Raw genomic sequence first — 12,748 nt, 5'->3', positions numbered from 1 at the left:
GGTGTTGCTCACGCTGCTAAGTACTGCATTTTCGGGCAACAAAAAAGCTACTACGTGGCAGATGTCATTAGAGCACAGTTAACAAAGTCGTTTCATGTAATAATAAATAAACTAGGCACTCATATTTTGGTGTTTCCCACGCTGGTTTCGTTGTAAAATTATGGCTCAATCGTCGAAAATCTAGGTGGTGATGATTCCAAGCTCGGATGCAAAGAGGCCTAGGTTTTATTCTGCTATATTCAAAAGTTTTGTAGATGTGTTTCACAAACCATTCTTAAAAATTAAACCTTTCAATGTTAGTAGAATGGTGATGTAAAAAAATAATCAGCACTCCGAATTCAAGTTACACTTCCTTTTTATTGCTTTTGTTGCAGTATCACGTAACACACAAAACATTACTTCACAATACAAAACATACTTCAAAACATCTTCCTAACTGTTAAAGTTCACATTTTATAAGCTGACTACGATACGCGTCTTTCCAACATGACGTCCATGATTTGACTTTCTCAATGTTCGACTCTCTAACTAACAAATAATCGCCCAAAAATCAAGAGTTACAAGTACGTCAAAGATCATAGTGACAAAAGAAAGCATACACCTAAGAATAATATCATTGCAACATAAACATACCGATGTATCAAAGTACCTCTACATTAATGAAATCAAATCTGAATGTTGTCTCAGAAATATGTTAACTACTTCACAGAAACACAGTAGAATATAGCTGGGATCGAGAGGTTCAGGTGAGGTGCCGTAATGGTTGCGTAATTCAAGTACCATTACAACAGATAGATAGCAGATCATTTGGGAATGGCTTTCTTTATTTTCTATTGAGCCTCTTTCTCGTTTGCACTTTCACCATCTTCACCATCATCAATGTTGCTATTTCAGTCTCTTCACCTTTTACCTTTTCACATTTCTGTGGGTTCACTTTGATGCATGCACGTTCCCACGTTGTTTACCACCGACAGGGATCAACAAAAGAAGAGTTCAATTTACAATGATTATTTACAGTGTTACTCAAATTTTTTCTTTTGCTGATAACACTGAGCAACAAATTTTCACTGAAAATATTTGTCTTGCATTATACAATCAAAATACACGTTTAACACTGTACGCTAGAAATACCAGTATAAGAAATTTCTTGATAAATTTGGGGATTTGCAATGAAACATCATTTCAGTTGCACTACTAATATTTAGTAAACATGAACTGACCAAATACTGGGTGATCAAAAAGTCAGTATAAATTCGAAAATGAATAAACCACGGAATAATGTAGACAGAGAGGTAAAAATTGACACACACATGCTTGGAATGACATGGGATTTTATTAGAACCAAAATGTAGGATTGCGCTCCACCTCATATTGCTAGACGCGTGAAAGATCTCTTGCGCGCGTCGTTTGGTGATGATCGTGTGCTCAGCCGCCACTTTCGTCATGCTTGGCCTCCCAGGTCCCCAGACCTCACTCCGTGCGATTAATGGCTTTGGGGTTACCTGAAGTCGCAAGTGTATCGCTATCGACCGACATCTCTAGGAATGCTGAAAGACAACATCCGACGCCAATGGCTCACCATAACTCCGGACATGCTTTACAGGGCTGTTCACAACATTATTCCTTGACTACAGCTATTGTTGAGGATTGATGGTCGACATATTGAGCATTTCCTGCAAAGAACATCATCTTTGATTTGTCTTACTTTGTTATGCTAATTATTGCTATTCTGATCAAATGAAGCGCCATCAGTCGGACATGTTTTGAACTTTTGTATTTTTTTTGTCCTAATAAAACCCCATGTCATTCCAAGCATGTGTGTCATTATTCCGTGATTTATTCAGTTTTCAAATTTATACTGACTTTTTGATCACCCAGTACTAAAGGGAACCGAAAGAAATCGGTGAACTCTTTGAAATTTTTCAGCTTTTTATAGAAACTATAATAAAAACATAAGCAATCCATTAATTGTAAAGTAAGGTCAGCACAAATATGCCACTGACCTATGATGCACTTGATTACAAGCATTTCATATGTACCTAAGACTCTTCCACGTGAAAAGTACTTCCAATTTGAACTGAAGAATCTCATTGCCAATGTGCTTCCAATCCATGTGGATAAGACTCCATTCTTTAGGATCCTAATTAACTGAGTCCTGGTGTTTCCTAAGCATGTATTAACTACAGTCTTCTGCTAGTCAGTCTCCTCCTTACCCAATCTTTGTCCATCTTCTCCTCCCTCCTTCCTGTGTTCATCTCCTCGAACTCTTCTCTTCGTGCATCACCAAACTGCCTCCTCACTCTGCCCATCCCCCACTCCTCACTGTCCTTCTCATCCTCTCTCCTTTGTCTGCCCATCTCCTCCTTTCCAAGTCACTATCTAACTCCTCCTCTCCCTCTCTATCTAAATCCTCCCACCCACTTTCTCCATCTCCTCCTTCCCCTCTCTTTCTTCATCTTCACATTCCCCCTGACTCGTCCATAACATCCTCTCCCTGTCTCTGTCCACCTCCTGCTCTGTCCTTTGTCTGTCCAACTGTTTCTTCCCCCACTTCTCCCCTATTCGTCCTTGCCCCTCTGTCTCCTCCACCCATCTCTCTCTGTGCATCACCTTTGCTTTTGTTGATCATCTTATAACATCTTTTCTATACACATTTCAACTGCTCTTCCAGGTCCTGTACCATCTCTGGGAGAATTACAGTGTTACTGGCAATCCTTAGACTTTTGCTTCTTCTCCCTAGCTTTCGCCAGTTCTATCTTGATTTCCTTCACTACTTGCTCAGTGTAAAGGCCGAGTGACAATGGAGATAGGCTACAATCCGGTCTCAATCCACTGTCAACTATTTTTTCCCTTTCATGGATTCGACAAGTGGTAGCTAACATTAAGTTTCCTGTACTTTTTCTCTACGACCTCGAAAATTTCAAAGGTTGAGGTACTATTAAGGGTTGTCAAATGAAAGAGGAACACAAGCCAAAGCGGAGCCACAGAATGGTTCCATTCTTACACGTTAAGACCTTTATCCAAGAAGGAGGCTAGGAGATCAGTTCCTGTTTCGTAGAACGCGGTCGACCACTGACGGATACAGACCAACCACCACTCTTGCAGTTAACTCGTGTGAGTGAAGCCGACGTACAGGCACGTATTCCTTCATGTTACCAAAGATCTGAAATGTGTATGGAGGATGTTACACTGCCTCCCCTCTCTCGCCGCCAAATCACTTAAGCGAAGACTTCGTCCAACTGGCAATATGGGGATGGTCATTATCGTGTAACAGGATGATTCCGTCCGACGGCATTCCTGCGAGTTCTAACTTTATGGCCCAACGTTGTTCTTGCAAAATATTTTCATAGTACAGCGCATACATTGTGGTTCCACCCTCAAAGAATTCGACGATCAGAGGGGTCCCTGCAGTCGAAGAAGAAGGTCATCATTATCCTACTCGGTTCTAGTGCGAACAGATGTGGATTTTTTTGACGGGGGAGCTGTGGGATGTTTCCACTGTTGACTTTGTCGTTGGCCCTCTAGCTGCCGGAGTGCTGCCGGATCGAATCATCCTGTTTCACGATAATACCCACCACCACTCTGACGTTCGTTGGCTATGTTCCAACGATTTGGTTGATAAACGCTGAAACTACCTCTGTACAGCCCGGATTTCTCACCGTGTGATCTTCACATCATTGGCGGCCTGAAGAAAGACATACATGGATGTCGGTTTCAGTCAGACGAGGCAGTGCTACAGTGGGTGCGATTGTGGATCCATCAACGGCCGACCGCGTTCTACGAAACGGAAGTTAATCGTCTCGTCTCCCAGTAGGTGATAGTCTTAACATGTGTGGTGATTACTTCTGAACGTAGCCATTCTATGGTTCCGATGTGACGGTTGTTTGGTTTTCATTTAACTTTTCTTACATTAAAGATTTCTCTAAACGTAAAAATGGAAAACAATCGGTTCACCTTTCTCCAACATATGTTCTAAGTGTTAGGTCGGTATCTCCGCACGTGTTGGTAAATTTTCCGGAACTCCAAAAGATATCCCTCTAGTTCATTTCTATCAGTTATATCTTGTGTAACTAATTCTTGTCAATATTTCGCAATCATGGGTTATTACACTGGTAGACCATTAATATTCACATCCATTAGCAGCTGTCCCACTTAGTATTAGAGGTACTATATTTGTGTTCAGGTATTAGGATATTTCGCACGTCTCGTATACTTTTCAAACATAAAAAGCTAAAAAATTGAGCCCGTTTACAAAAATAAACTTCAACATTCGCTCCTAGAAGTCACATTTCGTTGCGGATACATCTTCTGCCGTTTGACGCTTGCTGCATTCCTCGATACGCGCGGTGGTCAAAAACTGAAAGGCTTGCAAGGGTGTTGTACGGTTGATTGTGCAGACAAATGACTTAAGAAAAAAATCGATATATTTGTGCCGCTTCTAAATTGATTAGTATTGAAGTTAACCAATTAGGCCGTTGCGGGCGCGAATTCAAGGGGTGCGACAGTACAATTGGTGAGAGTTGTTCTCACTGCATAGATCATAGCGCATAAGGCTGCTCAGCCTTTGGCTCGTGTTCAGTTTTAGGAACCCGAACGAAGAACACGTTTGGAAACAGTGTCTCTGGTGCGCCATTTGAATTTGAATGCGCAATGGCCTGATTGAGATTGTGTCTGACCACCGTGTACAGACTACTGACGCGATATGCTCGTATAGCGTAACGCACAGCGTGCTTGCTTGGGAGAGAATTGGATGAACTATACCGCATCAAATACTACGAAGGCCAACCCGATTATGCTATTTAGGCGATATCCCACGCTCGTTTAGGCAGATGGCAGCTAGGTCCCCGTTTTTGCCTCATAGAATAAGAACAGTCAACATACGATAACACACAGAGCTCAGTTAACACGCTTCACAAACAGCACACATACTTATCTCCATTTGGTTACCTTGTCGACTGTGGCGTCGGGAGTTGTATGCAGCCACACAAAGTTAAATAATAAGAAAAAACTCCAACTAAGCACTAAAAATGCGTAACTCCTACTAGAAGGGATGTATTGTAGAGAAAAGAATGACGAAGATAGCCACCTCGCTCGTACACCTGCTATGGCCTCGCCCATCTCCATACAAATTAAGAAACAGCTGAAACGATGACATCTTGGGTTGTCGGGTGTTCTGCCGGATATCAGCGTCGTACTTGCACGATATTTCGGTCACGTAGATCGTGACCTTCATCAGGTGCGACCTGAGACTGCTCCTCGAGTGGACCTGGTCCAGTATTTATGCCTATGGCCTTTCCCCTCCACCAACGGCTGCAGGCGCTTCCTCTGTGGTCCGCGGCCATTCCCTGCGACCTGCTAGAGCGTTGCTGCTCCGTTTTCCGTCCGCTGCGGTTCTAGGTGTTCCCTCTGCAGTCCGCGACCACGAAACCCGCTCCTGGGAGTTTCATCTACGGTCTGGGGTACCAAGCGTTCTCCCTGCGGTCCGCGCCCGCTCACCACGACCTGTTGGAGCGTTGCCGCTCCGTTTTTCGTCCGCTGCGGCTCTGGATGTTCCCTCTGCGGTCCGCGCGCACCAGTCCCACTTCTGGGTGTTCCATCTTCGGTCTGGTGCGCCTGGAAGTCCGTCAGGGGCTCGTTTTCCCTCTCCATGTCTCTGGTTCTTCTGTTTGTGTAGTGTTGCAGCTGGCCCCGTTGCTCCTTTAACAATTGCAGAGCCGGATCCCAGGCTCTGCTTAGCTGGTACCCTGTGTCACGGTTCATAAGATCGTCAGCATTTTAATTTCATCGATTCTCTTATAATACTGTCCCAAAATCTGGGTGTTTGTGCTAGATTCTTGGTATCCTCATATTTCATGGCATGATCTAGTTCTAGACAGTGTTCAGCAATGGCTGAGTTAGTCATCTGTCTTAGTCTAGTGTGCCTCTGATGTTCTCTGTACCTGATCTCCACAGTTCCTGTCGTCTGGCCAATGTAGGACATGCCACATTGACAAGGTATATTGTAAATCACTGGTTTTCGTAAACCCAGGTCGTCTTTGACGCTCCCCAGCAGTCCCCCGATCTTGTTGGATGGACAAAAAACACACTTGATATTGTGTTTACGGAGGACCCTACTGATTCTGGCAGAAATAGAGCCAGCATAGGGCAGATATGCCACCTTCTTTGCTTCATCTTGGTCTTCTTCAGGAACCTGTGGTATAGTGGCTAGTTGGAGTGCCCTCTCAATTTGTCTGTCCGTGTATCCATTCTTGGAGAAAACTGTTTTGAGATGTCCTATCTCTATAGGTAGATTCTCTTGGACTGACAGGGCACGTGCTCTGTGGACCAAAGTCTTCAGAACTCCTTTCTTCTGTGCAGGGTGGTGACAGCTGCTGGCCTGCACATATAAATCAGTGTGTGTTGGTTTTCGGTACACACTGTGGCCAATTGATCCATCTGCCTTCCTCTGGACTAGTACATCCATAAATGGCAGCTGGCCATTCTTCTCCAGTTCCATGGTGAACTTGATATTACGGTGGCATAAGTAAAGATGTTCAAGAAACTCATTGAGCCTGTCCATCCCATGTGACCAGATCACGAAAGTGTCATCCACATACCTAAAGAAGCATGTGGGTTTAAATGTGGCTGTCTCCAATGCCCTCTCCTCAAAACTCTCCATAAACATGTTGGCAACCACAGGGGACAGTGGGCTGCCCATGGCTACACCTTCAGTTTGCTCGTAATATTGGTTTCTGTACAGGAAATACGTGATGTCTGTGTATGACTGAACAGGTCCAACAGAGCACAGTCAAATTTCTCTGCAATAACCTCTAGTGAATCCTTCAGTGTCGCCCTTCAGTGGGACCTTTCAAGTACTAGGCTGTTGTGTACATAGGTGCCCCAATATTACTGACAATAGGACGTAGGGGCACGCCCTCCTTGTGTATTTTAGGCAGACCATGCAGTCTAGGTGGCACTGGCGCTTTTTACCATAGTTGTCTGATGATCTTATTGGGCATCCCTGTATCCTTCAAGAGCGCACTAGTCTTCTTGGCCACCTTGTCCGTGGGGCCACACTCCAGAATTCTGTATGTAGGGTTCTCCAGAAGTTGGCGTACTTTCTCATCATAATCCACCGACTGCAAGATGACAGTGGAGTTCCCTTTGTCTGCTGGCAGTACCACAATGCTGCTGTCTTACCGTAGTGTCTTGAGTGCAAGCCTCTCCTCGGTTGTGATTTTCGATTTCGGCGGTTTGGCCTTGGTGAGGGCCCTGTAGGTCTCTCGGCGAACTTCCTCTGCCACATTAGGTGGAAGTATGGCTGCAACTTGCTCTACTGCACTGATGAAACCTGAAATGGGTTCGTTTCTAGGGGTCGTAGTAATGTTGAGACCCTTGCTGAGTACCATTAAGGTTGTATCATCAAACTGTATGCCACTCAGATTTGTCACAGTGCGTGTCTCTTCCATCTGCTCTGCTTTCGTACTCATGCGGTCAAACTTAGCAGATTGGCAAGATGAGGCATTCCTTCTAGCATACTCAGCTAAAGACCAGGAGGCTCGGTCTACCCAATCCCAATCTTCTCTTGTTAAGGAGGCTGACATTTACACATGATTGTGTAACAGCTCCCTTTTTAAAATGGCTGACGATCTTATGAACCGTGACACAGGGTACCAGCTAAGCAGAGCCTGGGATCCGGCTCTGGAATTGTTAAAGGAGCAACGGGGCCAGCTGCAACACTAAACAAACAGAAGAACCAGAGACATGGAGATGAAAAACGAGCCCCTGACGGACTGCCAGGCGCACCAGACCGAAGATGGAACACCCAGAAGTGGGACTGGTGCGCGCGGACCGCAGAGGGAACATCCAGAGCTGCAGCGAACGAAAAACGGAGCGGCAACGCTCCAACAGGTCGTGGTGAGCGGGCGCGGACAGCAGGGGGAACGCTTGGTACCCCAGACCGTAGATGAAACCCCCAGGAGCGGGTTTGGTGGGCGCGGACCGCAGAGGGAACACCTAGAACCGCAGCGGACGGAAAACGGAGCAGCAACGCTCTAGCAGGTCGCAGGGAATGGGCGCGGACAACAGAGGAAGCGCCTGCAGCCGTTGGTGGAGGGGAAAGGCCATAGGCATAAATACTGGACCAGGTCCACTCGAGAAGCAGTCTCAGGTCGCACCTGATCAAGGTCACGAGCTACGTGACCGAAATATCGTGCAAGTACGACGCTGATATCCGGCAGAACAGCCGACAACCCAAGATGTCATTAGATCGCTGGGAAAGCCTGAAGATTTACAGCTGAAACGATGACCCAGTCATCGGTTTGCATCTGTACCCAGAGCTGAAAGCACGTTGAATCCCTAACTGCAAGCAACTCTTCAAAGTGAAGACTGAAATTAGTGAACATCGGTAAGAATAATTCGACTTTCCCTTCAGTTCACCTCGCAGTAGCGGCTGGATCTGACCATGTAATCCGCAGGTGGTGACTCAAATCGCCTCAGAATCAATCATTTACTCAGCACTATCAACATGCCTCTAAGTTCAGTTCTGCCAGACGAGAGCCTCTAGCTGCCCAGGTGAGGTGTAACTGAGGTGGCACCAGGCTGTTGTAACTGAGTGGTTGAATCATAAATACTGCGAGTGCCCACCAGTGAGGAGGAGGAGGATATTAGTGTTTAACGTCCCGTCGACAACGAGGTCATTAGAGACGGAGCGCAAGCTCGGGTGAGGAAAGGATGGGGAAGGAAATCGGCCGTGCCCTTTCAAAGGAACCATCCCGGCATTTGCCTGAAGCGATTTAGGGAAATCACGGAAAACCTAAATCAGGATGGCCGGAGACGGGATTGAACCGTCGTCCTCCCGAATGCGAGTCCAGTGTGCTAACCACTGCGCCACCTCGCTCGGTTGCCCACCAGTGACAATATGCCTTTACAGACGTTGATTTCCCTATTTCCCTCCATTTCAAGGTTAAGCAGTTAGAAAACTGGTTATTTTTGAGGCTACAAAGATGTGTTCCGTTCTCTCCGTCACTCTATCGACGTTCGTCTTTTTGGAAAATAACAGCGGACATCTGTAAGCAGAGTCTCATTTCTTACTCCACAATAAGAACTCTTCTGGAGCCCTGCCAAAACAGCAAGCAACACAACCCCCTACCCCTCCACCCCATACCCTGCCGCACACAGCTCGTTGAAAACACTCTCTAGTGTTCCGGCACAGCCTGCATTGTGACTTCAGAGCGTCCAGCGCCAAGGTGGCTTTTTCAAAGCACTGTCCAGCCTAATAGTCCAGAGATGTGCCTGGCGCTTGTTAGAGCGTTGTTTTGGGCCTTCCACGAATTCTGTTTCCGCTTCCGGTTTATGACCCATGGCGCGTCCCCCTCGCCTACAGCCAAGTGCAGACACTTTCATAGTAACTTCTTATTTAGGTGTACAGGAAAGTAAATACAGCAGATCGTAATCGGCGTAGAATGTTACGGGACTAAGACAAGGTAGTGTGATATCACCGCTACTATTTATAATGGATGAAATAGTCAAAGAGAGGAAAGAAGCCCATAGAGGAAGGGAGATGAAGCTGTTACTATTTGCTGATGATATTATGGTGTGGGGAACAAGCGATAAGGAGGTACATAGCAAATAGATATCCTAAATGATAAGGTCGAGAAATATAGGAAGAAATTTAGTGTGGAAAAAAGCAAGACCATAGTGGTAACCAGAGGGGTTGGAGAGGGCAAGGGACCAGTTCGTATTAAGGGACGGGACATTGAAATAATGGACAACTTTAAATATCTGGGAAGTGTATTATAGGGGAATGCTCGTTTAGAGACAGAAATTAGCAAAAGAATACAACAGAGTAGTACATTTTGCCAGTGTGTGAGGGGCTTTGTGTGGGCAAGGTAAGTGCCAGTGAGGTTCAAGCTGGTGCTATACAAGACTTACTTCACACCCATACTAATTTACAGCTCAGAGACTTGGACTATGACTAGAAGAGAGGAGAGTAGGATGTAATCCAGTGAAATGAAGTTTCTGCGAAGTATGCTAGGGAAGACGATAAGAGACAGAGTGAAAAATGAAGATGTTAGGAAGGAAATTCGAGTGGAGAAGTTAACTGAGAAAATTGAAAAGAATAGATTAAAATGGTTTGGCCATGTGAAGAGGTTGGGAGAGGTTCAAATGGCTCTGAGCACTATGGGACTTAACATGTATGGTCATCAGTCCCCTAGAACCTAGAACTACTTAAACGTAACTAACCTGAGGACAGCACACAACACCCAGTCATCACGAGGCAGAGAAAATCCCTGACCCCGCCAGGAATCGAACCTGGGAACCCGGGGCGTGGGAAGCGAGAACGCTACTGCACGACCACGAGCTGCGGACGGTTGGGAGAGGGATGAATACCAAGAAGAATGGTGGAGTTAAAAATTGAGGGTAAGAAGCCAAGGGGAAGACCGAGGACAAGGTGGATTGATACAATGAAGATGAGTATAAGGAGGAGAAACCTGCTATGGAACTAAATTGTGGAAGAATAATGGTGGAAAGACCAAGTGAAGTGGCGAAGTACCATTGATACCCCAACCCGACCAGATGTTGGATAGAAGGGAAACGAAGATGATGATGATGAATCGGCATAGTCAAACACTGGCAATCAGTGGTATTGTTTCATATTTGATTTGCCAGTGGTGACACAATGAGGTGACAAAACTCATAGGATACCTCTTGATTTCGTGTCGGACATCTTTTCGCCCAGTGTAGTGTGACACATCGACGTGGTATGGACTCAACAAGTTGCTGAAAGTCCTCTACAGAAATACTTAATCATGCTGTCACTATAGCCATCCATAATTGCGAAAGTGTTGCCCGTGCAGGATTTTGTGCATGAACTGATCTCTCGATTATGTCCCATAAATTCCTATCGGTGGCCAAATCATTGCAGAATGTTATTCAAATCAATCGTGAACATTAATGACACCCATAAAAATTCCATCATTGTTTCGGAACATGAATTACGTGAATAGCTGCAAATGGTCTCCAAAAAGCCGAAAATAATTATTTCGAGTCAGTGATCGATTCAGTTGGACCAGAGGATCCATTCCATGTAAACACAGCCCATACCATTATGGAGCTACCACCAGCTTGCACAGTGCCTTGTCAGGACTCTGAGTACACGGTTCCTTGGGATCTGCGTGACACTCTCGCCCTACTATTAGCTCTCACCATCTGAAGTCAGGACTCATCTGACCAGGCCAGCCATCAAGGGTTCAACCAATATGGTCACGAGTGCAGGAGAGACGCTGCAGGAGCTGACGTGATTCTAACAAAGGCACTTGCGTTCGTCGTCTGCTGCCATTGCCCATTAACGCCAAATTTCAGCTCATTGTCTTATGGATAATTTTTGCAAAAACAGACATAATGTCTTATGGGATAACAGCAATCAGTGATTTTATAATGTTACTTAAAATCCGTCTTGATTGCAAAAAAAAATTGTTTTTATTATTCATATGACCGATTTCGGTTCATTCAGAACCATCTTCAGATCTGATATTTCAGTTACAGGAGTAACCCGTCCAAATCCAGCAACTTTCACATGCTATGTCATGCTACGTGACGTAGCATGCGAAAGTTGCTGGATTTGGACGGGTTACTCCTGTATCTGAAATATCAGATCTGAAGATGGTTCTGAATGAACCGAAACCGGTCATATGAATAATTCAAAAAAAAATTTTTTTTGCAATCAAGACGGATTTTAAGTAACATTATAAAATCTTATGGATAAGTTCGTCGTATGTCGCACATTTATATCTGCAGTTACTTCACGCAGTGGTGCTTGTCTGTTAGCATTGGCAACAACAAGCAAGTGGTGCTGCTCTTGGTTGTTAAGTTAAACGTAGCCCACTGCGTTGTCCGTGGCGAGAGGTATTGCCTGAAATTTGCTGCCCTCCGCACACTTTTCACACTGTGGATCTCAGCATACTGAATACCCTAACGATTTCCGATATGCATTGTCCCATGCGTCTACATCGAACAACGACTCAACGTTGAAAGTATGTTGATCCCCGTTGTGCGGGCATAATCACGTCGGAAACCGTTTCACACGAATCACCTGAGTAAAAGTTACAACTCCGGCAATGCACTGCCATTTTATATCTTGTGTATTAGATACTACCGCCATCTGTATACGTACGACAACTTTTGTCACCTCAGAGTAGATTTATCCAGATTTGACTTTTTTTTCTGTCGCATGATGCAACAGTTACGAGACAGTTTGGGAAAAACGATCGCTTAACAATTGACCTCGAAGCTTTAAGACGGATGAGTGCCGAGCCTGAGCATACCTGTTGCAGGAAGTGCGAGTTCCGGCCGCTGCAGGAGCCGTACACCCGGGGCTTCCGGCGCCTGGTGGCGGGCGCCGCCCCTGCAGACGCCGCCGCCGGCGCCGCCGCCTCTTGCGACCCGGCGCGCCACGGCGCCGACTGCCAGCAGCCCCAACCGCAAGCGCGCTACCAGACGCTGTACAAGACCTTCTACCGCACCGTCTACCGCTGCGCAGACGAGGGGCGACAGTAAGCGTCGCACTACCACCTCGCGTGTCGCGCGACCGGCGACGGCTGCGCTCCTGAGGCGGCGGGCGTCATCCACACATCCGAGGCGAATTCTGGGACGAGCATTGCTGAAGAATGCATTACTGTCTCTGCCGTTACATGTTGCAGTATTGCCTGTCGAATTATATCACGTGGCAGCCCACATCTTGACGATCGTGGTACATACACTTGCTTCG

The 12,748-nt window shown here is 45.9% G+C and overlaps 1 protein-coding gene across 1 annotated transcript in view; it reads left to right on the top strand.

Annotated features, from left to right (window-relative positions):
- The window catches only part of LOC126188420 (wnt inhibitory factor 1-like), a 100,178-nt gene extending 87,641 nt beyond the window's left edge, over positions 1–12,537 (top strand). Inside the window, exons 5-6 of the mRNA XM_049930024.1 lie at positions 12,315–12,399; positions 12,454–12,537. Of these exons, the coding sequence (XP_049785981.1) occupies positions 12,315–12,399; positions 12,454–12,537 (169 nt within the window). The remainder of the gene's footprint in view (positions 1–12,314; positions 12,400–12,453) is intronic.
- The last annotated feature ends 211 nt before the right edge of the window (positions 12,538–12,748 follow it).

This window comes from Schistocerca cancellata, chromosome 5, assembly GCF_023864275.1.
Source record: "Schistocerca cancellata isolate TAMUIC-IGC-003103 chromosome 5, iqSchCanc2.1, whole genome shotgun sequence".
Lineage (NCBI taxonomy): Eukaryota > Metazoa > Arthropoda > Insecta > Orthoptera > Acrididae > Schistocerca > Schistocerca cancellata.
This window is presented reverse-complemented; position numbering and strand designations above follow the sequence as displayed.